The 27561-nt window shown below is 43.0% G+C and overlaps 1 protein-coding gene across 2 annotated transcripts; it reads right to left on the bottom strand.

Annotated features, from left to right (window-relative positions):
• Window positions 1-266: 266 nt before the first annotated feature.
• Window positions 267-20148, bottom strand: Mat2b (methionine adenosyltransferase 2B). 2 transcript variants are annotated; one of them, XM_045152465.1, is made up of 7 exons: window positions 19995-20148; window positions 12694-12888; window positions 10472-10586; window positions 10157-10309; window positions 3929-4122; window positions 1418-1531; window positions 267-1136 (listed from the first exon to the last, which is right to left on the bottom strand). In XM_045152465.1, exons 1-7 carry the CDS (start codon window positions 20022-20024, stop codon window positions 966-968), a joined length of 972 nt encoding a protein of 323 aa, XP_045008400.1. In that variant the 5' UTR covers window positions 20025-20148; the 3' UTR covers window positions 267-965. The 2 variants fall into 2 exon arrangements, with proteins under 2 accessions (XP_045008400.1, XP_045008399.1); XM_045152464.1 differs by lacking the exon at window positions 19995-20148 and adding an exon at window positions 17860-18005.
• Between the last annotated feature and the right edge of the window lie 7413 nt (window positions 20149-27561).

Below are 27561 nucleotides of genomic sequence, written 5' to 3'. Positions count from 1 at the left end.
AAAAATTAAGGCAACAAAATAATAACTGGTTTATAGTTAAAAAGCAGAGGGCTATAGAGATGGCTTCACAATTAAGATGCTTGCCAGCAAAGCCTAAAGACCCAGTTCGCATCTCCAGGTCCCACGTAAGCCAGATGCACAAGATGGAGCACGTGCCCGGAGTTGCTCTGCAGTGGCCGGAGGCCCTGGCGCGCCCGTTACCCCTTGCTTTCTTTAAATAAACAAACCAGCAAACAAAAGAGAAGCAGAAACTGGAAAACAGAAGCTGTGTTCCATGCCAGTGTACATGTTTATTATGACTCGTGACTGGTCAAGAGTTACAAGGCTCATTATCATAACCACACGTAGAAATATTATTTTGTGACATGGAGAGAAAGGGACAGTTATGGATTTATATTTTAAAAAATGTACATACACACACTCAAGTATCTGCCTACGCCACTGTGACGGGCGGCAGGGCGCTGTGGGAGGAGCTCCCATGTGCACAACACACCACGCATCTCAAGCATAAACACTGTACTTAAGTTGCAAAAATAAAGTTTCTTTCTTCAGATAGTTTTGATCTGGGCTCAAGCAAAGCAAATAATGATCACCAGTGATTTTCACAGAATTCTACACACTTTAAAACAATCAATATAGAAAACCTAATAGCTGCAAAAAAAAAAAAAAAAAAAAAAAAAACACCTAAAAATCTGAAGCTACAGAAATTAACAATGCATTTCATTCAAAATACATAAACAGCAGGCCTGTTCCTCCCTCTCAGACATTAAGGAGCATAATTACATCACTCACTGCCACACACGAGGGTATCCTGCCCGGTGTGGGCAGTCTCACTAGTGCAAGAGCGTCATGTCCCTGAAGACCAGAGGGGTCACAATTAGATGCGCATACAAAACTATTTCCTTTATTCTTGAAAAAGTGCCACATACTATGCTTTTCATTTAAAAAAATACACAACACATAAGCTAATGGAAGACGGTCTGTCTCCATCTCTTGTCGATGAGGAAAGGCCAGAGGGACTCTTTGATTCCAATCCGAAATGGTGTTCGCTGGCCAATGCCCAAGTTCTCCAATTTGGAGCAGTCAAGCTGAGCATTCTGGGGGCGCTGTGCTCCTATGACAGGGCTGTCAGTAATCTTAGAAAAAGAAAAACAAATAACGAGTCAATTTTTTTTGTTTTGTTTTAGTACAAGAAACCTGATTATATCAACCCTCATGAAATAAATGCACCGCAACCCAGACAAACACAGTCTATAAACCTCATCACTAGTCACTGACTGCTTTATAGGAAACAAAATGATACATGGCTAACTCTTCCCACGCCAAGTTCACGTCCTTCAGGACTAAGAAATGAAGTTATCCAAAACACACAGAATATCCTCAACAGGGCCCTCTACAGTGTTTGGGGCAGACTTACGGGTCGTAAGTGACTGCTGGGCAGGTTGAAGGCATCTGCGATGGCGCACGCCATTTCGTACTTGGTCATCTGTTCGTTGCCAGACCAGTGGAAGGTGCCCCTGATCGACGGGTCCTAAAAACAAATCCCTGATTATGTGTGATGACAAGGTTTGACAACAAAGTTAGAGGTCCCAAACCAATGCAATCTTCCCCTTCTGGACAGTTCTCAGCAAAAATACCAAAACTACATCTTCAAGAGTATCTCCTGCTAAACAGTAAGAGCAATTTCTAGAATTAAGCTTTAAATAAAAATCTAAGTGGCTCCAAGTTCATTTACTTAGTGGCAGTCCTAAAAAGTGATTTTTATGAGAACACAGCCCCATTTAATGAGCATTTTAGATCATCCTAAGAAATACAAAGCCAAACTTATTAAAAACTATATTATGGGCTGGGCATGGTGGCACACGCCTTTAATCCCAGCATTCAGGAATTAGAGGTAGAAGGATCACCTAGAGTTCGAGGCCACCTTGAGACTACCTAATGAATTCCAGGTCAGCCTGGGCTAGAGAGACCCTACCTTGAAAAATAAAAAATAAAAAGAATTCAAGGCCAACCTGGGTTATATCACAAGACCAGGTCAAGAAAACTAAAACTAATTGGTTAAATATTATTATGTACCGTCATAGTAAAGCAAAATAAATATTCAATTTTGCGTACTGGGCTTTTCTTATTTTTCAAAAGTCCCTTATAAAGTCTAAGAGACTTTATAATTTCTAAGACACCACATTTACTTCCTCAGTGTATCAAAGATAACTTTTACTATCAAAACTTTGTGGTAGGGCTGGGCATGGTGGCACACACCTTTTATCCCAGCTCCTGGGAGGCAGAAGTAGGAGGATCACTGTGAGTTCAAGGCCACCCTGAGACTACTAAGTGAATTCCAGGTCAGCCTGGGCTAAATGAGACCCTACCTAGAAACCACCCCCCCCAAAAAAAAAAATTGTGGTAGGGCTGGACATGATGGCACACAACTTTAATCCCAGCGTTCAAGAGGCAGAGGTAGGAGTGTCACCATGAGTTCCAAGCCACCTTCATCCACATACCAAGGACTGCTGTGAGACCAGCATGGAACAACAGCGTGAGTGCCAAGTCAGTCTGGGCTATAGTGAGACCTTACCTTGAAAAGAAAAAAAATGGCGATAGGGCTAGGAGAGATGGCTCAGCAGTTAAAATCACTTGCTTGCAAACCAATGGCCTGGATTTGATTCACTAGTGTCCAAAACGTGGCACATACATCTGGAGATTGTTTGCAGTCACTGGAGGCCCTGGCGCACATATTCTCTATCTCCTTCCCTCCTTGCAAATAAAACACTTAAACATGTGGCCATACCATGGCCATTCTGTAAACACATTAAGCTAAATCAATCCCTAAGCTATTTAACATTTTTACTGACTCACTTACTTATATATCTATTCAAGTGTGTGAGTGTGGGATGAGCAAGTGTGTCATGGTGTGCGTATGGAGGTCAGAGGACAACTTTCAGTCAGTAAGTACTTGCACCTCACATCTGTGAGCTTCTGGGCAATCTGGCTCTGACCTTCCTGTTGTAGATACACTGTGATTACATGAGCCCAACACAGCTTCTGGGTTTTTGTGGGGTCTGTTGACCTGAACTTAGAGTTGTGTGGCAAGAGTTTCATCAGCTGAGCCATCTTTCCAGCTCCCCAGTCCTCAATCACCTTATAGATATTTCATTCAGTGCCTACTTTCCCAAAATCTATCAAGACAGCTGACCTGGCAGGAGATGAACCACCCCTCACACATCCGTCAGGGCCCAGGCAAAACCACAGAGTAATTGGCAGGATGACCAAGAGTGCTGCTTCCATGGCAAGCCTGACAACCTGCGCCAGGGTGATGGAGACAGTGAGGATTCTCAAAAATGTAGCAAAGCAGACATCCAAAAGCTGCTGAGAGCCCAACACTAAAGTAGACCTAAAACACACTCACCCTGGTTCAAGGAATTCTGTGGAAGAGGAGGCAGAAAGATTGTTAAGAGCCACATGGTGGGAAGGAATATCCAGAGACATTGCCTCCACCCCACAATGACTGCTGCTCTCACAACTCAAACCCACAATCCCATGGTAAATACCAGTATCCTGTCATCTTACAGAGGAGGGCCCTCAGTGGAATGGGAGCAGAGGACCAACACATGATGTGTCCATACAAAGCTTCTACTTAAAAAAATTTCTTTTGGTTTTTCAAGGTAGGGTCTTGTTCTACCCCAAGCTGACCTGGAATTCACTATACAGTCTCAGGGTGGCCTTAAAATCTGCTTCCTGAGTGCTGAGATTAAAGGTGTGCACCACCATGCCTAGCCAAAGCTTCTACTCAATAAAAAAAATAAAGAAAGAAATGACCTATAGTGTGAAAGAAATCAATTCAGCACTGGGGAAATGGCTTAGTGGTTAGGTGGAAGCATAGAAAAGTCACTGAGACTGGATCGAGGAAGCTGCCTTTCCCAAAACTTACCAGCATCCGCTTTTCAGCCAGCTGCCGGCACACACTGGCGACATCTCTGACGTGTGTGGGAAACCGTTGCTGCCAATGGTCCATGTTTGCAGACTTGTTGCTGAACTGGACTTTATCAAACATGACGGTCACAGCACTTTCTTCAAGCTTCTCCACCTCCCCATACAGAATGGGGATTCTCAGAACAGCAGCTCCTGGAGATAAACAAAATCATCATTCCCAAATTGTGAAGTAAAAAGAAAACGCATAAACGAGGTAAAGTAGTGGGAGGTAATGTGCTTGGGCTGGAAGGTCACTGAGAAATCAACTTGGAGCCAAGTTGAAAACCTCCTCCCTGTGAACCAGCTGACAAAAAGCTAGAAAAAGTTATGCCGCATGCAGACCTGTGGGAGAAAGAAGTCATCAGTGGTGGGTGATAAACAAGAGTAGACACTGCAAGCCTTAAATTTGGCCAGCTGGGCCAAATGAGCCAACAGATGCAATAGTGGCATGTCTGTTATGGGGGAAACCAACCACTCTCTAATTGGACTGGAGGCCTGCTCCAAGGGAGACAATGCATGCCTTGTACTGAAAACAGTCAAAAGCCTATGGCAGGGTGGCCATGAGCCCTAGGGGTGACGCCTGCTGTTGTCTGGCTAAACACATATATTACATAAGCTCACCAAAGTGCCCTGGAAGCTCTTTTCTTAACCTTCATACTCATGTATTAATGCTACTCTCAGACACATATGCCACTTTGTGCATCTAGCTTATATGGGTACTGGGGAATGGGGCCTGGGTCTTTAAGTTTTACAGGCAAACACCTTAACTGCAAAGGCACCTCTCTAGCCCAAATTCCAGTTCTTTAAACCTGACCCAGGCTGAGTACTCCGCTGTAGTAACAAATGACATTAAAAAAGAGATATACCCTCCAGGCATGGGGGTACGCACCTTTATACTCAGCACTTTTGAGGCTGAGGTAAGAGGATCATTATTTTTTTGGGGGGGATGATACAAGGGACTGAAATTTAGGGCTTTGTTTATTCTAGGTAAATCCTCTACCCCTGAGCTACATTCTGAGCTCAGGACAATTTATAACAACAAAAAGACAAATTAAATGTGCGTTACTGAGGTATCATATACTACTGGCTGCTTCACAAGGACTTAATACAACCTCAGGCACTAATTTTAGTACAGGAATCGTTGAGTGAAGAATGGTACTGCTAGGCTGAAGAGAAGGCATAGTGGTAAAAGTGCTTGCCTGCAAAGTTCAACACCCCAGGACCCATGTAAGCCAGACACACAAGGTGGCACATGCATCTGGAGTTCATTTACAGTGGTTGGAGGCCCCTGTTGTGCCCATTCTCTCTCTATCTGCCTTTTCCTCTTTCTCCCTTCCTCCCTCACTCTCTCAAATAAATAAACAAGTAATTTTTTTTAAGTGATATTGCCACTGACAGGAAGAAAATCTCAAAACTTCTCTAATGTACTGGAATGCAAAGCTGGGGTTAAGGAAGCAGGCTATGGAACAAAACGCATACATTTTTAAAAACAGATGAACATGTCTCCTCAACACACACACACAAATTGTATGCTTCTCCCTCATTAAGCATGTAATTCAGATTTTGCTTTTCTAGTTTGCTGGAGATACGTGCAGCAGTTAAGGTGCTTGCATGCAAAGCCTAAAGACCCAGGCTCAACCCCCAGTACCCACATAAAGCCAGATGCACAAGGTGATAGATGGGTCTAGAGTTCATCTGCAGTGGCTAGAGGCTCTGGGGCAACCATTCTCTCTCCATCTGTCTCTAGCTGCCTTCTCTCTCTCTCTCTAATAAACAAATAAGCAGAAGGCCTCACGTATCCAACCATATCCTCAGCAAAAGAAATACCTCTGGAGGCATCACCATACCTGATCTAAAGCTATATTACAAAGCCACAGTAGTAAAAACAGCATGATACTGGCATAAAAACAGGAGTATAGACCATTGGAATAGACTGGAGGACCCGGACTTTGAGTCAAGCAACTATAGCTACTTGATATCTGACAAAGGCCCGAACAATATAGGCTGGAAAAAAAGACAGCATCTTCAACAAATGGTGCTGGACAAACCGGATAACCATATGCAGGAAACTGAAACTTTATCCACACAATTCGCCATGTACTACACTCAAGTCCAAATGGATCAAAGACCTCAATATAAGACCAGAAAATCGAATACTACTGGAAGAAAATTTAGGAAATACTTTCCATGAGATAGGAATGGGAAAAGACGTCCTGAACAAAACCCCAGTAGCTCACGATCTTAAATAGTCACTCAACCAATGGGATCACATGAAGCTGAAGAGTTTCTTTACAGACAAGCATACAATAAGCAAAGCCAACAGATTACCCACAGAACGGGAGAAAACATTTGTGGGTTATCCTACTGATAGAGGCCTAATCTCTAGAATCTACAAAGAACTGAAAGATCTAAGCAGTAAAAAGTCAAACATACCACTCACAAAATGGGGCAAAGAGATGAACAGGCAGTTCACAGAAGAAGAAATACAAATAGCAAACACACACTTAAGAAAATGTTCATCATACCTAATCATCAGAGAAATACAAATTAAAACAACTATGAGATTCCACCTTACCCCAATAAGGATAGCAAACATCAAAAAATCAAATGAAAATAAATGCTGGTGAGGATGTGAAGAAGCAGAAACACTCATCCACTGTTGGTGGGAATGTAGGATGGAACAAGCACTTTGAAAAGCAATATGGAGACTCCTGAAAAAGCTGACTATAGAGATACCAACAGACCCAGTTATTCCCTTACTGGGCATCTACCCTAAGACCTTCAAACCACAGACCAGAGAGATTTGCTCAACCATGTTTGTAGTGGCTCAATTCGTAATAGCTAAAAGCTGGAATCAACCCAGATGTCCATCACTTGAAGAACAGATAACTAAGATGTGGTGTATCTACACAATGGAATTCTATACAGCAGTAAGAAAAAAATGACACAATGAAATTTGAGGAAAAATGGGTGAACCTGGAACAGATCATTCTCAGTGAACTTACCCAATCACAGAAAAAAAAAAAAAAAGCCACACAGTCTCACTCATCTACAGCACCTAACCTGAATCTACCCAAGATACCTTACATACCTAGCAAGCATTGCGTGGACTAGACACTAGGAGGGATGGGGAGGGAGGGAAGGGCATCAATGGGGTGGGAAATACAAAACTAGACCCAAATGGCAATGGTATGACAAAATTCTGCTTCCTAAAAGGCAGACCAAATGGCTGAACCTGCACCAGGCCCTTACAGGAAACACCTGAACTACAAGACACTGGAGAGCGTATGATGAAGACTTACCTTAATCTTATGAAGACTTACCTTAATCTTCTACATCTTCCCTCCCTCCCTTTCTCTCTTCAAACTCTTGTGTATTAGTTATCTTTTTCCTCCTTCTCTTAGTGGGCACTGACCTGTAACTCTCAGTACCAGCATGTGGCTATCATCCACAATGAGCTTGTGATCAGAGAGACCTACAATGTTTCCTAAAAGACAGGCAGATTTCTGTCCGAGTACTTGATGACCCCCCCAAAGGTTAGTGGTAAGACCCTACTGCTGAAGACACCTTATGTGGTTGACATGTCAAATGGAATGGCATGGCTGGAAGTTGGAAGAGAGTCAGTCCCCAGACAGTCAGTGCGTCTAGTGCCAGAAGGTGCTACATGGGCGACTGGCGGAAAATGACCAATATCTGTCCAAGCAACTCATGGTCTAACCTACTGAGCAGCAAATAAACTGTTGTGATGCCCACACAAGTGCAATAGTGGCACACAGCCATGGTGGGGAACCAACTGCTCTTGATTTGGCTAACTGATTCCCTCAGTGGTATGGAACCCAGTGCTGAAGCTGGGAAGCAAGTCAGAACCATATCCAAACATAAGCCCACTCTTGAATATCAAGCTACCATCAATCATGGGCTACAAGAAGGTCTACACCTATTAAATTCTCTATTAAAAAAAGGATTAAAAAAAAAAGTAAGGGTTATCTCATTTGTCCTGGTGCTAACTTGCTCTCTGTTGGAGAATCTGCTTCTCTTTTTCAGATAGATGTAGATCCTGAGAAAGCCACCCCATCATACCTCAATAGGGCCCCAGCTGAAACTAAGAAAAATTGGCGAAACAAGGAAGAGTGCTGTTTTTCTGATGAACCGGATACCAATACAAGGGGAAAGGAGATCAACACAGAGAAAAATCAACTCCTACCAAATCAAAGAGCCAGAGGCCCCCAACACCTTATCACTGAAGCAGACCAAAAATGAACCCAACATGGCTCAGGGAAATTTTGCAGAAGGGGGGGCGGAAAGAATGTCAGAGCCACATGTTGGGTCATGATATGCAGAGACATTTATCTCACCCATAACTGTGGGCTAACTGCACAATGCATGACCCATATACCTCAACAAGGAGGGGCCAAGGGGAGGAGGTAAGTCACAGATGAGCCTAATAATAGTACCAAACTGACTGTATTTACTGAATACAAAACTATTTAATTTTTAAAAAATATTTTAAAAAAATGTTAATTAAATTAAATTAGCTGACATAAAAATAAATAAATAAATAAATATTTTTTAAAAATACAACTATAAAAATTAGCACTTTAGGCCGGGTGTGGTGGCGCACGCCTTTAATCCCAGCACTCGGGAGGCAGAGGTAGGAGGACTGCCGTGAGTTCTAGGCCACCCTGAGAGTCCATAGTGAATTCCAGGTCAGCCTGGGCTGGAATAAGACCCTACCTTGAAAAACCAAAAGAAAAAAATTAGCACTTTAGGGCTGGGGCAATAGCTCCATCAACAAGCACTGGCCATGCAAGCATGAGGATGGGAGTTTGGATCACAGCACACACATCACTGACAGGCCCACAGTAGCAGCACATGCCTAGAAACTCAGTGCTCAGGAAGTGAAGAAAGATGGATCCTAGGGGCTATGTGGCTGGCTAGACTAGCCATGTCAGTGAGCTGTGCACTCAGTGAGAGGTCCTATTTCAATAAACGAGGCAGGGTTGGAGCGATGGCTCGGTGGCCAAAGGCACTTGCTAGCAGGCCTGATGGCCTGGGTTTGTGCCTTCAGGGCCCACATAGGGCCAGATACCCAGGTGGCACATGCATCTGGAGTTTGTCTGCAGTAGCAGAAGGCCCTGGTGTGCCCATACCCACTTTCACTATTTCTCTCCCTCTCAAATAAATAAATAAAAATAAAAAAGATAAGAATTAAGGTCTCACTCTAGCCCAGGCTGACCTATGTAATCTCAGGTAGTCTTCAAACTTATAGTGATCCTCTTACCTTGGTCTGGAATTAAAGGCATGCACCACCATGCTAGGCAGAAAGAGAGAATGGGTGCACCAGGGCCTCTAGCTGCTGCAAAACACTACAGATGCACGCACCACTTGTACAGCTGGCTTTATGTGAGTACTGGGAAATCAAACTTGGGTCATTAGGCTTTATGGGAAAGCGCCTTAACCACTGAGCCATCTCTCCAGCCCTCCTTTGGTGTTACCATGTAACCCAGGCTGACCTCAAACCCATGATCCTCCTGCCTCAGCCTCCCTGAATGCTTAGAATATAGGTATGCACCACCCGCCTCCTCAACTTTCCTGTTTTTAAAAATTAAGGAGTAGGGCTGGAGAGATGGCTTAGCGGTTAAGCGCTTGCCTGTGAAGCCTAAGGACCCCAGTTCGAGGCTCGGTTCCGCAGGTCCCACGTTAGCCAGATGCACAAGGGGGCGCACGCGTCTGGAGTTCGTTTGCAGAGGCTGGAAGCCCTGGCGCGCCCATTCTCTCTCCCCCCCTCTATCTGTCTTTCTCTCTGTGTCTGTCGCTCTCAAATAAAATAAATAAATAAAAATTTAAAAAAAAAATTAAGGAGTAGCAGAGTGCAGCAGAGGTGTGCCCATAAAAATCAATAACACATGTCTCTCAAAAACAAAAAGCAGTCCTTAAAAGCCAACAGGAGTGCTGGACAGATAGCTAAGCAGTTAAGATGACTGCCTGAAAAAGCCAAACAATCCAGGTTCGATTCCCCAGTACCCATGTAAAGCCAGATGCACAAGATGGAGCATGCATCTGGAGTTCATTGGCAGTGGCTGGAGGTCCTGGCACCCATTATTATATCTGTGTCTGTCTGTCTAGCAAATAAATAAAATATTTAAAAAAAAAAAAAAAAGCACAGGAGCTGGCAATACTGTCTTACCTAAGTTATTTGCCAGGACCGCCTTCTCCCCATCCAGTTTTGTTTGGCCATACAAGTTGAGGGGACTCGGTATGTCCTCTTCAGTATAAGGTGGGTTTGTTCCATCAAATACGTAGTCTGAGCTAATGTAAATGAGAAATGCTCCAACTGCAGCTACCAAAAAAAAAAAAAAAAAGTTAAATCACGTTACTTTTAGTACAATTTGGAATGGATTGTTCTGCATGAAATACATATATAAAAAACACATGTACGTGCTCTACAAAACTTCATGCTAAAACTTAGTATTTTATAAAGATTTCATAAAGTAACTCTTACCTGCTTCCTTTGCTAAATTCCCAGACGCATCCACATTGAGCTGAGAAGCAGCCTCTGGCTGACTCTCGACCACGTCTGGTCTTCTCTCTGCTGCACAATGTACTATGATGTGAGGCTGCAAGTTAAGCGTTGAATTTTAGCCCAACATGAAAACGCAAATAAAACCCTCGAACTATGGCTTTCCTGGAGTAAATTAATTCAGACAGAAAATGTTCCTTAAGTCTGTCATGCCCCTCCCACAAGGCTCAAATATGTAAATCCTGAAAAGGCAAATGTATTCTTTTATTATTATGTGTTTTTTTTTTTCTGTGTGTGTGCTTGCACACATATATGTGCATTTTAAGTGCTGGTTATCAAGCCTGGGGCCTTGTACATGTGAGGCAGGCATGTGACACCTGAGCTACATCACCAGCTCAGGAAAGAACAGGTTAATAATGCATGGACACAACGCAGAAGCCACACTTGTTAACAGCTATATTTCTAAATCAAAGTAAGGTTCTCATTCCAGTGGAACAGGAGAAAAGAGTAACCACTTATATAATCAATATTATTATTTATGGGCTGGAGAGATGCTTTACCAGTTGAGGCGCTAGCCTGTGAAGCCAAAGGACCCAGGTTCAATCCCCCAGGATCCATGTAAGCCAGATGCACAGGTGGTGCATGTGTCTGGAGTTTGTTTGCAGGGCTGAAGAACCTGGAGTGCCTATTTTCTCTCTGCCTCTCCCCCAAACAAATAAATAATAAATAATAATACTATTTATTGGTGTTCCAGATCAAACCAGGGGCCTCACAAATAGTAAGCAAGTGCACTCTACTACAAAGCCACACCCCCAAGTGTAAATACTTAGTAAATGTATGACAAAGAAAGAGGAATTTCAACTGCAAGTTAAGTTCAAGTCTTTTGGACCAATCATTGAACAAAAATCAAGTACATATAAAAATCACATTCCCAACTAAACATAGTGTACCAGCAGTAAGAAAGATACTGTACGAAGAATGGGAACTTCACAATGGAGTGGAAAACATGTCAAGAGACTGAATGTGATGGCAGACATCAAAACCGAGAAACACATCTAATGCAGAAGAGGTGGCAGAAAGACTGTAAGAGCCAAAGGAAGGGTAGGACTCCTTACAACGTGCTCCCTCCAGACACAATGGATATCCATGACCTCACAGAGCTGACACTACCTACACAAGACCATCATAAAAGGAGGAAAAGATCATGACATCAAAATAAAAGCGAGACTGATTGAGATGGGGAGGGGTATGATGGAGAATGGGGTTTCAAAGGGGAAAGGGGGGGGGGAGGGAGGGGACTACCATGGGATAATATTTTTATAATCATGGAACTTAATAAATATTTGAAAAAAAAAAACACAAAAGGTCTCCTCTACAAAAGTGCCTTACTAGAGGAACAGAGCAACAACTGGGAAGTGGTGTTAAGGGCTCAGGCTCCCAGCACCAAGCTCTCCTCCCACTCAACAGCTGCTAGAGGAAAGGCATGATCTGAGAGCCTCTGGATGCTTCCTCACCTGTACTGTCCTGGGCCTCTGCAGGGTCCCATCCTCTGGGAATAAGGCCCAAGATCAAGTTGTCCAAGGGACTCTGCTACAGGCATTCCTTGGACCATATTCAGAAAGAACTGAACTTTGGTGACAGGTGGAACAAAACTTAGATTTTCTTGTCCTTTTCTTTCTTTGGTTGTAAGTAAGTTTATTGGGCTTATAAATAACATTGAAAATAGCCTTTGTCAGGACTGGAGGGATGGCTTAGTGGTTAAGGTGTTTGCCTACAAAGCCAAAGGACCTCCATCCAATTCCTCAGGACCTATGTAAGCCAGATGCACAAGGTGGTGCATGCATCTGGAGTTCATTTGCAGTGGCTGGAGGCCCTGGCATGCCCATTCTCTCTCTGTGTGTTTCTGCCTCTTTCCCTCTCTCACTCTCTCAAATAAATTAAATTAAAAACAAAAAATAAATAACTTTTATTGTATTAAACCACTACATACTATTGGGCTAAGCAGGAAGCTTCTTGCCTAACATGCTCAAGGCCCTGGATTCCATCCCTAGTCATGCAAAAAGGTACACACACACACACACAGACACACACACGCTACATTATTGCGCATTAAGAGCTTTCATGTATGACCAACAGGATAGTTTGTGTATCATCCAATTTCTTGCTGACTCATGCCTAGCTCCAAGTACATGACAAGTGCGCACCTGGAAGTCATGAATGACGTGATGTACGGCCTCAGCATCCAACAGGTTGACTTGCTCAAACCTTGGCCTTGCTCTCCGAAAGCCACAGCCAATGGCATGCCAATTGTTCTGCTGAAACTCCTTATAAACAGCTCTGCCAAGAAGGCCAGTGGCCCCAGTAACCAGAACTCGCCGACTGGGGATGTTCACTTCCTCCTAAAAAGCCAAAGAAAGAAAATAATAATAATTTGCTTTGAAAATGATCTCAAAGAAAAGAATCACCATTATTGTCCATAAAAACAGTTCAAGTCTAAGTAGATTTTTTTGTTTCAGATCACATATTCAAAAGTTGGTTCTAGGGCTGGAGAGATGGCTCAGTGGTTAAAAACACTTGCCTACAGCTGGGCATGGTGGCACACACCTTTAATCCTAGCACCAGGAGGTAGAGGTAGGAGGATCACTGTGAGTTTGAGGCCACCCTGAGACTCCATAGTGAATTCCAGGTCAGCCTGAGCTAGAATGAGAAAAACCAAAAACACTTTCTTACAAAGCCTGACAGCCCAGGAGTTCAATTCCCCAGGATCCATGTAAAGTCAAATGCACTAAGTCAACACATGTGTCTGGAGTTTGTGTGTAGTAACAAGAGGCCCTGGCACACCTATACTCACTCTATATCTGCCTTTCTCTTCTCAAATAAAAAACAAAACAAATATGTATGTGTGTGTGTACTGTTGTTATTTTTTGTTCAAGGTATGGTCTCACTCTAGCTCAGGCTGCCCTGGAACTCTGTAGTAGTCTCAGGCTGGTCTCAAGCTCACAGCAATTCTCCTACCTCTGCCTGCCAAGTGCTGGGATTAAAGGCATGCTCTACCACAAGCAGGCACAAATACATACACACATACATACATACATACGCACACACACACATACACATATATGTATATATGTGCATATATATGTATGCATATACATATATATATATATATATATATATATATATATATATATATATATATTTTAAAGCAAAGTTTTGCCAGGCACGGTGAAAATTAGATAAAAGTATGAAAATTGCCAATTAAAAATTTGAAAAACTGGGGCTAGAAAAATGGCTCAGTAGTTACAGGTGCTTGCTTCAAAGCCTAATGAGCTGGGTTCAGTTCCTTAGTACTTATGTAAAGCCAGATGTACAAAGTGGTGCATGCATCTGGAGTTCGTTTGCAGGGGCAAAAGGCCCTGGCATACCCATTCATTCTCTCTCTGCTTGCAAGTAAATGAGACTTTTGTTTTTAATGTTAAATAAAAAAAACACGCCAAAATATTGCCACCCACCTTTCTAGAGGTGACAGTATTTCCTTTCATAAATAACTCGAGAAACAGCAGGTGCTGTGTGTACTGTAACCACAGCACTGGCACCAGAGGCTGAGGCAGGAGGACGAGTGTGAGGCTGACCCGGCACAGCGAGACCCTGTCTCCATCAACAGAGGACGAGAAATGGAAGTGAGCACATCATGCACTCCACAATGATGTGAAACCTAGACAATTTTTGTCAATTCTGTGAAACATGTTTGTCTCCCACAGTCTACTGAATGGAAAAGACGTTATGAGTGTGTCATAGTTAGCACTGAGTTCTGGCTGTGCTGGCACATCTCAAAGTAAGATCCAAGTGATCTTATACTCGAGAACATCTAAGATTCAACACATCAATTTCAAGAACCATGGTGGTCTTCCAATTTTAGAGGGCTGCACACTCTTATTTGCCCACCAGCAATAAGCTAGCAACCCAAATGAAAAAGCAAAACCTTGGGTTCCACTCCTATATGTAGATACAGAAAGTGTTCTTTGAATTTTTAAAACATGGGGCTGGAGAGATGACCAAGTGGTGAAAGGCAGCTGCTGCACAGCCTACTGGCCTGAGGTTCAGTTCTCCAGTCACCCATGTAAAGAGCATTCGTTTGCAGCTTGCAAGAGACCATGGTGCCTACACACACACACACACACACACACACACACACACTCCCTCCCTCCCTCCCTCTCTCCCTCTGAAATGAATAAATTTATTAAAATATTTTATTTTTATTTATTAGACAGAGAGGGGGCACACAGAGAGCAAGAGAGAATGGGCATGCCAAGACCTCCAGCCACTGCAAATGAACTCCAGATGCACGCACCACCAGTGCATCTGGCTTATGTGGGTACTAGAGAATCAAACCGGGCCCGTAGGCTTGGCAGGCAAGCGCCTTAATCACTAAGCCATCTCTCCAGTCCCTCAAATGAATAATTTTTTTTTTAATGCTTGAATCTCTAAAACACTATGTGAAAAGAAAACCTGCCCTAAATGAGGCTCTTCTTCTATCAAAATCCTTTGTGGTAAGAATGTGGAAAGTGTTCCATCTGGGATACTTGAAAGGTGAAAGATCCTTACTTATCAAAATGCCTCATTTTACTAATGAAGAATTAGATCAACACAAGCTCAACCATTTTTCAATACTGGTAGGAGAGCAGAGAGAGATGTAATCACTTTGGGCATCAAATGTAACCCCAGAGGACTAAGACAAAACTCAGTGTGTTGGATCTCAGCATGGAAACAAGAAGATAAAAGTCCTGGATGAGGCTGGGGAGATTGCTTACCAGGCCTGGGTTAAACTCCCTAAGACCCATGTAAAAGCCAAATGCAAAGCATTGCATGGGTCTACAAGTTAATTTGCAGTGGCAAGAGACCCTGGCATGGGCCCCACCTCACATACACATAAAGTAATGAATAAATGATTCTCCAGTACCCATGTAAGCCTGGTGCACAAATTGATGTATCTGGTATTCATTTACAGAGGAAGGGGCCCCTAAAATACCCATTCCCTCCCTCTCTGCTAGAAAATGTCTTAAATTATAAAAAACAAAAACAAAAACAAAAAAACCTCTTGGACTGGAGATATGGTTTAGCAGTCAAGGAGCTTTCCTGGGAAGCCTAAGGACACAGTTTCGATTCCCCAGTACCCACATGATTCCCCAGTACCCACATAAGCCAGATGCACAAGTAGGCAGATGCATCTGGAGCTCATTTGCACTGGCTGGAGGCCCTGCCATGCCCATTCTCCTTCTCCATCTCTCCCTGCTTGCAAATAATAAATAAAACTTTTTTTTTTTAATTCTTGAAGCCAAGCGTGCCACCTTTTTTTTTTTTTTTAAATTCTTGAAGCCAAGCGTGGTGGCACACGCCTTTAATCCAGCACTTGGGAGGCAGAGGTAGGAGGATCACCATGAATTCGAGGCCACCCTGAGACTACATAGTGAATTCCAGGTCAGCCTGAGCTAAAGAGAGACCTTACCTTGAAGGAAAAAAGCAAGAACAAATATATATATATATATATACATATATATATATATATATACATATACATATATATATATATATATATATATATATATATATATATATATATATATATATATATAGTTGGGCTGGAGAGATTGCTTAGTGGTTAAGGTACTTGTTTGCAAAGCCAAAAGACCCAGGTTCAATTCCCCAGTACCCATGTAAGCCAGATGCACAAGGTGGTGCATGTGTCTGGAGTTCATTTGCAATGGCTGGAAGCCATAGCATGCACATCCTCTCTCTCAAAATAAATAGATAAAAATGAAATACTTTTAAAAAATCTTAGAACATTTAAACTACAGGATCCTCCCTTTGGGAATTAGAAAGGAGACCACCTATGTTTCTATACTTGTGGTAGTTTTCAAATATAAGGTTGAATACTAGCATTTCCTTTCCAATAAATACCTACATTTGAGATTTCTGTTCTAAAGAAACTTTTCTGCACTCACACCTGACATGTACAGTTTCCTATTTTCTATTAAGGATCATACTTTCATACTTATTACTCCAGAGTTTAAGAATACAGTTTTTCAGGGTGTGGTGGCACTCGCCTTTAATCCCAGCATTGGGGAGGCAAAGGCAGGAGGATTGCCATGAGTTAGAGGCCACTCTGAGACTACATAGTGAATTCCAGCTCAGCCTAGCTAGAGCAAAACCCCACCTCAGAAAGACAAAAGTTGCATTTTCCCCTTTCACTGCTGAGCCATCTCTCAGGCCCCTTAAGTAGTATTTTTCCCTATGTGATATGACCCACTTGGGACTATGGATGTACATTCCCATAAACATCTTGGTTTTTGCTTTGTCGTCTTCAGTTGGGTTTTGAGACAAGTCTCATGTAGGCAGAGCTAGCCTTTTAATGCTTGATGTTCATGCTCCACCTCCCAACTGCTGGGATCACAGGCAGGTACCACCACACCCAGCTCATTATTTTCTTCACTGATTCCTCCCGTGAAAACAGATTAAGCTTTACATACCCATTTCATACATATGAGCGTAAGCAAAAGCAATCTGTAACATGCAGACAACAGCTTGGAGCACACAGAATATAGAAATTTAAACAATACCTGAATTTTAGCAAATACCCAGTCACTTGAAAGCAGTAGACATTAACAAAAATGAAATGTTTGCATTAACGATTCCTAATTTCTTTGTTACACCTGCAAGTAACATTGGTCGTGGACCTAGCAGTGTACTTACAGGTCAACGAATGCTAAAGGGTCTGAAATGGCGTGAAGTTAGGTAGTAGGTATGTCTAAAGCAGGGAGAGTTTTCCCTGGGATGCAGCTCCTAAAACACCAACAGTTTTCCATCATGCAAAATATGGAGGGCTCCAAGCCCCACAGGTCAAGCAGATCTGTGTTCGGATTCCTGTTCACACCTCACTGAATCCACCTGAGCTAATGTCTGATCTTCTAAGCCTGTTCTTTCATCTGTGAGGCGGGGCAGGGACGGGAGCCCATAGCTGGAAAGACTGATGACTCCTGGCAAAGTGCAAAACAAAGCGGGGCTTGCACGAGCAGAGTTCGGTAAGTTGTCATCCTCGAGACTGTTATTTCTGGGAGAACCTCACCTGCCCCTCTCCCCGCACCCCCGCCACCGAAAAGGAGCCTGTAAGATCCGGTAACACAGATGCAAGGTGAGGGATTTGCAACGTCCTCGAGGGAGGACAACAGCAGCAGCAGCAGCGGCGGCGGCGGCTTCCTGGCCCCCGCCGCCGCCGAGGTAAACAAGCTGCCCGGCTCCGGGCAGGGCAGGAGGGCGGCGCTCAGGCCCCGCCGACGTCCGCTCCCGCGCAGCCCCGGCCCGGCGTCCCTCACCTCCACCAGCTGGCAGCTCCCGGGAACGAAGTGGATGGACAGCTCCTTCTCCCGACCCACCATGCCCGCCGTGATCGCGGCGCCGCAGCCAACGCGGCCGCCACCTCCGCCAGCCCTGGACCGCAGGGACCGAGCCCTGGCACCCTTGGCCCGCCTCCCCACGCCCGGGCCGACCCCCTCCGCCGCTTCCGGCTTCCGCCGCCATGGCCGCGCCTGCTGATTGGTCACAGCGCGCCACGCCCCCCAGCCCACGCGCCCGCTCTTAAAGAGACACGCCCAACCATGGCCTGGGGCCCGGGAGACGAAAGCGGGTTTTGCTGGGGAGGCTTTATGGTGTTTCCCTCCTACTTTTAACGTCAGCTTATCTGCCTGGAAGTCGGGGTTTGCGGACTGTGCGCAATTGCCCAATTATTAATGGGCAAGTACCGTTAAAAAAAAAATACAATAAAACATAATAATCGTACGAGCCAATGAACATACCTAGAGAACACAAGGTATTCTTTTAAAGACGAGGGAATAAAAATAAATGTAGCCCTCTCTGCGTCACTGATATCTCGGGAACCTATTTGTTTTTGTGGGATGCTTAAAAAAAAAAAAAAAAAAAGGCTGTGAAACTTCCAAACTGTGAAACTCTTTTTTAGCTAATTAAAAATAAAACGGTGTGGGCGAAAGGAAGATGATCCTGGGCGCCTATTCAGAATGCAGATTGTTGAATATTCCCCTTAGTTACAAGATGGGAAACTGGAAACTGAACTTTTCAGACCCTTTGGGGAGCCGCCCTGAAGCTTCCAAAAAAGGGACGTCGAACACAAAGGCTGACCTCCCCCCAGCCCTCCCCAGTACTCCTGCTGGGAGGAAAACCCCACCATCCAGGCCAGGAAAGCGCGCACGAGAAACAGTCGGGCACGGTTAGCAGGATTCGCCCACTCTACCCAACAGTATGCTCTCGTCCAGGAACCACGACAGATTTAAACCTTGCCCCAAAACGTGACCACGGTCTGGATTTTCCGGAGGCCTTATCCCATAACCCTTTTAGCTTATTACTTACTTTATAGCTACAGTCTATGCCACTTAATTCCCTACCCCCCCCCCTAGCCTGGCATGGTGGCGCACGCCTTTATTTCCTGCACTCGGGAGGCAGAGGTAGGAGGATCGCCTTGAGTTCGAGGCCGCTCTGAGAATACATAGTAAATTCCAGGTCAGCCTGGACTGCAGTAAGACCCTGCCTCAAAACAAACAAACAAACAAAAAGGTTCGGGAAGGGGGATAGGAGTAAATCCAAGATTCCCCCACATCAAAAAAGTGAGAAGTTTGTTGAAAGTTGCTGGTTGGAATGCGTGGTGGCGCAATCTAATCTTTCCCGAGCAGGTAAAAATTGCCCTCCACCAGAAGATACACCGACTTCCTATGCAATTAGCAATTAGACAGAGTGTCCTGGCAGCCTTGTGAATGCAAACCGAAGTGTCTACTCGCCAACATTTAAGAATGGGGTTGGAAGCCGGGCGTGGGGGTGCATGCCTTTAAGCACTCAGGAGGCGCAAGTAAGGAGCGATCGCTGTGAGTTCGAGGCCAGCAGGAGACTTCGTGGTGAATTCCAAGTCAGCCTGGGTCAGAGTAAGACCCTACCTCGAAAAACCAAAGGGGGGGGGGTAGTTACATATAAGGTTTGGACATAGATTTTTACCCCCACCTCAAACTCATGGCGATCTTCCTAACTCAGCTTGCCAAGTGCTGGAACTAAAGTCGTGTGCCACCACACCTGGCTTGGGCATAGATTTTAACCTTTTTATTTAAGGAGGAAAGGATCTGTGTTTACAGACCATAGCCGACGTCACGTGGTGGGCAAGTCGAAAGAGTGCACACGGGAACTAAAACTTGCATTAGCAGATTCCACTCACACAAAGGGAAAACGAGCATGCATTGTGGATAAAAATCCTCGTGTTTTCTTTTTTTTTTTACAGCGCCTCCACTTAGTTTATTAAATGCAACTACCGTTTTGATTTTACATTTTGTCTTTTGCCAGTTAATGGCATAAACTGAACTCCCCATACCCTGGTTTCCTGGGTCTCCCGAGGTTTGATGGAAACGGCTAGCACGGTTTTCTCAACAGGCGCTCGGGAATGCTGCGCGCTTACCTGTTCCATGTCCTCGGGCATTTCGGGCATGGTTCGGTAGTGGTGTCAGGCCAGCGCGGAGGGCTCCGGGCGTGCGCAGCTCTGGCCGGTCCGTCGGTCCAGCCCGCGGGCAGCGCCCGGCGCAGCTTCCTCCCCCTGACCTCGGCAATTAGCATTTCCATCCCCATCCCGGAATCGCGGGCCGCTTCCCACCGCGCAGTAAACTGGCAGCTGATTCCTCGGGCTGCTTTCGAGAACACCCAATGGGAAGTTGCAGACTTAATCGCCAGCCAAGAGGAGATCCAATACTAAAGCCAGATGGCAGAACTATTTAAAAAAAAAAAAATCCCCAGTAGAACATACTAACATCTTATCTTAAAAAAAAAAAAAATGTATTTATGCCAGGTTTAGTGCCGCGCGTCTTTAATCCCAGCACTCGGGGAGGCACAGGTAGGAGGATCGCCGTGAGTTCGAGGCCACCCTGAGACTCCATAGTGAATTACAGGTCAGCCTGAGCTACAGTGAGACCCTATCTCGAAATTATATGCATATATATGAATTTTTTAAATTTGAGACACTTAAGCCCAAGGTTGGTAAGTGCAGCTGGTTCCTGTTCTGTAATTATTCACCACCTTATCACACTCTCCTGTGATCTCCACGTGGTGACTCTAACCTCAAAGGATAATAAAATGTACCCATGGTAACAGCATGCTCATGTCAAAGGGCAGCCAGGTGGTTGTCCCCATTGACATTCTGCTATGACTGTTAGAGAAAATGGTAGGTAGAGGGGCCTTAAATTTACCAAAGCCTTAATTTCTTCTGGATCAGTAATTCAAACCTTCCTGGAACCCAATTACAATGTTTAACAATTTCAAGTGTATACTTATGTTAAATTACGCTTTGAACCACTGTTCTACTTTATGGTTCCACACCAACTTAAATGCAAGAAAAATTGGTATTCAAATGAGCTTTAAAAAATATCAGTTAGTGGGGCAGAGGGATGGCCTCAGCAGTTCAAGGTACTTGATTGTAAAGCCTGTTGATTCAATTTCCTAGCCACCCACTTAAAGCCAGTTAGGCATTCATTTGCAGCAGCAAGAGACACTGGTGTGCCCATTCACACCACAAGGTGGAAAATAAAAATAAAAAATAAGTATTTAAATTTTTTTTTAAATATTTTATTTATTTGCAAGCAGAGAGTGAGAAGACAGACACAGCCACCAAGCCACCTCTCTAGCACCCTTACCCCCTGACTAAACTTTTTTTTGAGGTAGGGGTTAACTCTAGCCCAGGCTGACCTAGAATTCACTATGTAATCTCAGGGTGGCCTCAAACTCACGGTAAACCTCCTACCTCTGCCTCCCAAGTGCTGGGATTAAAGGTGTGTGCCACCGGGCCAGGTTAAACCTTTCATTCCAGTCATAGAACACACAGCATATGACAAACTGTAGGAGGCATTCAAGGCATGCATAATTTATGAAAGCCTTTTTGGAGAATGTTTCCATTTTGTTGTTGTTTGTTTGTTATGAGCTACAGTCTCTCTCTCTCTAGTCCAGGCTGGCCTTGAACTCACAGCAGGCCTCCTACCTCTGCCTCCTGAGTGCTGGGATAAAAAGTGTGCACCACCACACTTGGCAGGGTGTTTGCATTTTAAATACATATCTGTTACAATATCAAGTGTAGAAGAAAATATAGGAAATAGCTTCATGTATCTTAACTACAACAGAGAAATCAAAACCCTGCCTTTGTTTGAGGCAGGGTCTCACTCTAACCCAGACTATAGAGGAACTCGTGGCAATCCACTTACCTCAAGAATGCTTAGATTAAAGGCATGCACCACCTGCCAACCTTAAAATTTTTCCTCTTAATAATTGATAAATGAAAATCAGAATTAAAAACTGCTCAGTAAAAAAGCACCATTAAAAAATGAGCTGGCTAAACTGGGCGTGGTGGCGCACACCTTTAATCCCAGCACTCAGGAGGCAGAGGTAGGAGGATCATTGTGAGTTCAAGGCCACCCTGAGACTCTATAGTGAATTCCAGGTCAGCCAGAGCTAGAGTGAGACCCTACCTCGAAAAACTAAAACAAAACAACAAAAAAAGGGGCTGGCACAAAGCAAATCTTTACAAATACAGAAAAAATGAAATAATTTCTGTACTCTATCTGTTCACAATGGGATTAAACTACAAATCAACCCCAAGAAAAGCTATAGAGCATACACAAAATTCATGGAAACCAAACAATACACTACAAAATAATGAATGGGTCAATGAAGAAATCAAAAAAATCATAGAATCAAATGATAATGAGAACACAACATACTAAAACCTTTAGGACACAATGAAGGCAGGCCTAAGAGGGAAATTTATAGCTTTAAGTGCCTATATTAAAAAAGTAGAGCCAGGTGTGGTGGTGCATGCTTTTCATCCCAGCACTCTGGACGCAGAGGTAGAAGAATCACCATGAGTTTGAGGCCACCCTGAGACTACATAATGAATTCCAGGTCAGCCTGAGCTAGAGTGAGACCCTACTTTGAAAAAGAAAGAAAGAAAGAAAGAAAGAAAGAAAGAAAGAAAGAAAGAAAGAAAGAAAGAAAGAAAGAAAGAAAGAAAGAAAGAAAGAAAGAAAGAAAGAAAGAAGGAAAGAAAGAAAGAAAGAAGGAAAGAAGGAAGGAAGGAAGGAAGGAAGGAAGGAAGGAAGGAAGGAAGGAAGGAAGGAAGGGAAAAGGAAAGGAAAGGAAAGGAAAGGAAAGGAAAGGAAAGGAAAGGAAAGGAAAGGAAAGGAAAGGAAAGGAAAGAAAAGAAAAGAAAAGAAAAAGAATGTCGCAAGTAAACAACTTAATGCTTCACCTTAAGGCTTGGAAAATAAGAACAAGGCAAACCAAAATCAGCAGATGGGAAGAAATAATGATGATTAGGGCATAAATTAATGAAATAGAAACCAAAGAAAAAAATACAAAAAAAAAAATCAATGAAAGAAAAGTTCTTTGAAAGGATAAACAAGATTAATGGAACCTTAGCAAGTCTGACCAAGAGAGAGACACAAATTAATAAAATTAGAGATAAAAAAGGCACCATTACACCAATTAACAAAGAAACTCCATTAAGTTTGAAAATCTGAAGAAATGGAAGATTTTCATGATTTATATGACCTACCAAAATTAAATCAAGATGAGATTAACCACTTAAGTAGACCTATAACAAGTATGGAGATCCAAGCAGTTATAAAAATAATCTCCCAACTACAAAAGTCCAGGTCCAGGTAGATTCACTGGTGGTTTTTACCAGACCTTCATGGAAGAATTAATACCAATGCTTTGCAAACTTGGGCTGCAAGGTTACTGAGAAATTTTGCTGGAGTTGAGCTGAAAACCTCCTCCCTGCGGACCAGCTGACAGAAAGCTGGATAAAGCTATGCTGCATGCAACTCCATGGGAGAGAGAGAAGTCATTAGTGGAGATAGACAACAGTGGACATTGCAAGCCTTAAGTTGGGGCAGCCAGGCCAAATGAGTGAAAGGGTGCAATAGTAGCATGTCTGCTATGGGGGAAACCAACTGCTCTCTAATTGGACTGGAGGCCCACTCCACAGGAGGGATACATGCCTGATACTGAAAACCTATGACAGGCGAAGTCATGAGCCATAGGGGTGTAACGCCTGCTGGTGTCTGGCTAAATGCATATATTATGCTCACCAAACTGCCCTGTAAGCATTTCTCTTAATGTTCATACCCATCATATATTAATGCTACTCTCACTTTTGGATTAGAGAATCTTCTCTTTGCAGATGGTGCTGACCTCTGGGATGACTCAAAAGGCACCATAGTGCTGAGAAGTGACGGAGGAGTGCTCAACACTGAAATATCTCTATCACACAACTATACTTCCAGCATTAAATGGACACAAATTTAAGACACTTCATAAAAGGTATAATAATAGTCAATGGGCTGGAGAGATGGCTTAGTGGTTAAGCACTTTCCTGTGAAGTCTGAGGACCCCAGTTTAAGGCTCAATTCCCCAGGACCCACCTGAGCCAGATGCACAAGGAGGCACATGCATCTGGAATGAAGGCCCTGGCATGCCCATTCTCCCTCTTTATCTGCCTTTTTATCTCTTCTTCCTGAAATAAATAAACTAGTCTGGGGAGATGTCTCAGTGATTATAGACTCTTGCTTGCAATGTCTGGTGGCTCAGGTTTGTTTCCCAGGTACCCAGATAAAGTCAGACGCACAAAGTGGCATATGCATCTAAACTTCATTTACAGTGACAAAGGGCCCTAGCAGGCCCATATTCTCTCTCTCATACACACATACTCTCTCAAAAACAATTAAAAAATAGCCAGTAAGCACATAAAAATATGTTCACCATCAGGGAAATTAAAAGCATGATGATCTGGGCCCAGCACTTGGGAGGCTGAGGTAGGAGGATCGCTGTGAGTTGAAGGCCAGCCTGAGACTCCATAGTGAATTCCAGGTCAGCCTAGACTAGAGTGAGACCTTATGTCAGAAAACAAAACGAAACAAAAAGCTGCCTTGTAACCCTGAGTCCCTGAGTCCAAAACTACCCCTGGAATTTTAGGGGGAAAAATGGGGAGGCAGATAAAATTATGCTGTCCTACTTGTTCCCCAGGGGCAAAAAGTAGATCAAAAATAATTAAGTTCTGGGTCAATCCCAGGCAGATGCTAGAACCTGGGGAAAACTGTCTTGCAGTTCTCCATAACAAAGATAAAAGTAGGGAACTACACATGAACAGGCATCTGCAATGTGTCACCTAGTGCTTTCCCCTGAAGGGCTTGATCTACAGATAGCCAGGTGGTCCTGGGAGTAAGAGGAGGAGCCTAACACACAAGGCTCACTGTTGGACAGAAAGACAAGCACAGAGCTCTCTGGAGTTCATACTGTCCCCAGGAGAATCCCTGATGGCTCTTAGCTTCCCTGCCTTGCAGAGTGGGGGTGGGGGGGATCTCAGGATCCAGGCCCCAGCATGATGATGGGTGAGTTCCCAAATTGCTACAAACTGATCGGGACTTCTTTTAACATTTTTTGCTTGTTTGTTTGTTTGTTTATGTATGTATTTATTTATTTATTTGAAAGTGACAGACAGAGAGAGAAAGAGGCAGAGAGAGAGAGAGACAATGGGCGCACCAGGGCTTCCGGCCACTGCAAATGAACTCCAAACGTGTGTGCTCCCTTGTGCATCTGGCTAACACGGGTCCTGGGGAATCAAGCCTCAAACCCGGGTCCTTAGGCTTCACAGGCAAATATTTTAACAGCTAAGCTATCTCTCCAGCCCAGGTCAGGACTTCTTACAAGAAATTTGCAACTGTTTTTGAGTTTACTTTATCTCTCTATGCTTCTATGGCACAGAGCAACAGCCTCAAGATTTAAGTTTAAATTTAGAAATACTGAATAATGAATTTGTCAGAAAATTTCTAATAATGTTCAAACCTGCTTTCATTTCTTTAAAATATATGTTTCAGAATATTCTGGATAAATAATATAAATCAAATTTGATCTATTCTTCTATACAGAGCTAATTCAAAAAGCCTCATGAGGAAAAAAAAAAAAAACCTTAAATGGTCATATTAAAAGTCTTATGGGGCTGGAGAGATGGTTTAGCGGTTAAGATGAGTGCCTGTGAAGCCGAAGGACTCAGGTTCGATTTTCCAGGTCCCATGTAAGCCAGATACACAAGGGGGCACATGCATCTGGAATTCGTTTGCATTCTCACTCTCTCTCTCCCCCTATCTCTAATAAATAAATAAAAATAAAATATTTTTCAAAAACATGGTAAAGACAATAATAGTTTTTGTTAGCAAGTATAAGATAAACTGACTAAAGAAAATAAACTGGAGAGTAAACTTTAAATGTTGGATATTAAATGTTTGATGAAAAAGATTGTTATAGACTGATTACATAGATTGTAAAATAAAAGTTTGTAAGTAAAAATAAACTTAAACAGAAGATTAAAGACAAAGTTAATTAGCTAAATCTTAAAGTATTTGAACAGATTTCAGAGTTCTTGAGATATAAAATAACTATTAACCTAGGGTTTACGTCAGACTAACAAAGGATAGCCCTGGACTTTAGCAAATTGCTATGGTATTCAGGTTGTAAATGTAAAACTTTAACTCATTGATGTTAATCTGGTCATGGTAATGGTTGTGAAAGACTGACTCCAGAATACTCAACCATGTTAGCTAGGTTCCTGTTTGTCAACCTTCTAACTAAATCTTAAGGTTAAAATTGGCTCATGAATATTAATTCTCTTCTAAGGCTATTATATCTAAAACCCTGTCTCAATTTGTCTGTCATACATATGGGAACTATTTCTCAATTATTCCAACAATCACAGTCTTAATACTTTAGATTTAACTTACATCATTATTGAGTAAGTTTGCCAAGTGCAGCAGGCAAAATTATAAAGTTAAGATTTAAATAGTTAAAAATTTTAAATAGTTATAGGTTTGTGGCATAAAGTTTTGTATATTTAAATTCACTATAGTTCTATAAAATTAATTTGGGGATTAAGAATATTTCTTTCTGGGGCTAGAAGGATGGCTTAGTGGTTAAGGAGTTTGTCTACAAAGCCAAAGTACCCAGGTTCGATTCTTCAGGACCCACATTAGTCAGATGCACTAGAGGGTGCACACATCTGGAGTTTGTTTGCAGTGGCTGGAGGCCCTGGCACGCCCATTCTCTCTCTCTCTCTTTCCCTCTTTCTCTGTCAAATAAATAAATAATAATTTAAAAAATATTACTTTCTGGCTCAACAGTTAAAGGTGCTTGTTTGCAAAGCCAGATACACATTTTGGAGCATGCATTTGGAGGCTATTTGTAATGACAGATGGCCCTGGCATACCCATTCCGTGTTTTCCATGAGATTTGTCCCCCTTTTCATTAAATCACAGAAGTTAGATCAGTTCCTCTATTCTTTGGGTATACTAAATATAGCTGAATTAATTTCAGAAACTGACTTATAGACTGGGTGGATGTCAGGCACAGCTGAGGGCCCCAGGCCACTGGAGGTTTAAGCAAGCCCGAGCTGTCAAGCATGGCTAAGGCCCAAGGCGGCAGGAGGTTGCCAGGCCTGGGCCCTGATAATCTCCATTCAAGACTGGCAGGAGGCTGCTCCCTCCTCCTGCCTGGGGCACATGGAGTCCTGAGAAGACTTAGGTTTAGGTTTCCCTGTGGCTATGTGACCTTTGCTCACATATGTATAGATATTATATAAAGGTATGCTGATTCTGATGAGCTTAAAATTGTAAAGTTTTTCATGTCTTCATTTTTAAGCCAAAAATGTTACTACCTAATTAGGATTTCTTGCTTATTTTGAATTTGGTTAGCAGATCTTATGTTCATAGTTTACTCTCTGTAGCCTTGTGCCTTAAATATGTGAACTCTACTTTTTGTCAATATCAGACTTTCCAGATATCAGAGTATTGTAATCTGGTTTATACATGTTCCATGATGTTTGACTATCAATAAGCAAAACTATTCAGCGGAACCAATCAGTGGTAATAGAATAAAAAAAAAACAAATGAAAATTTTTAGATTGTTTCATTTGGTTAATGTTAGTTTTGGCCAGT

This window comes from Jaculus jaculus, chromosome 6, assembly GCF_020740685.1.
Source record: "Jaculus jaculus isolate mJacJac1 chromosome 6, mJacJac1.mat.Y.cur, whole genome shotgun sequence".
In the NCBI taxonomy this organism is placed as follows: domain Eukaryota; kingdom Metazoa; phylum Chordata; class Mammalia; order Rodentia; family Dipodidae; genus Jaculus; species Jaculus jaculus.
This window is presented reverse-complemented; position numbering and strand designations above follow the sequence as displayed.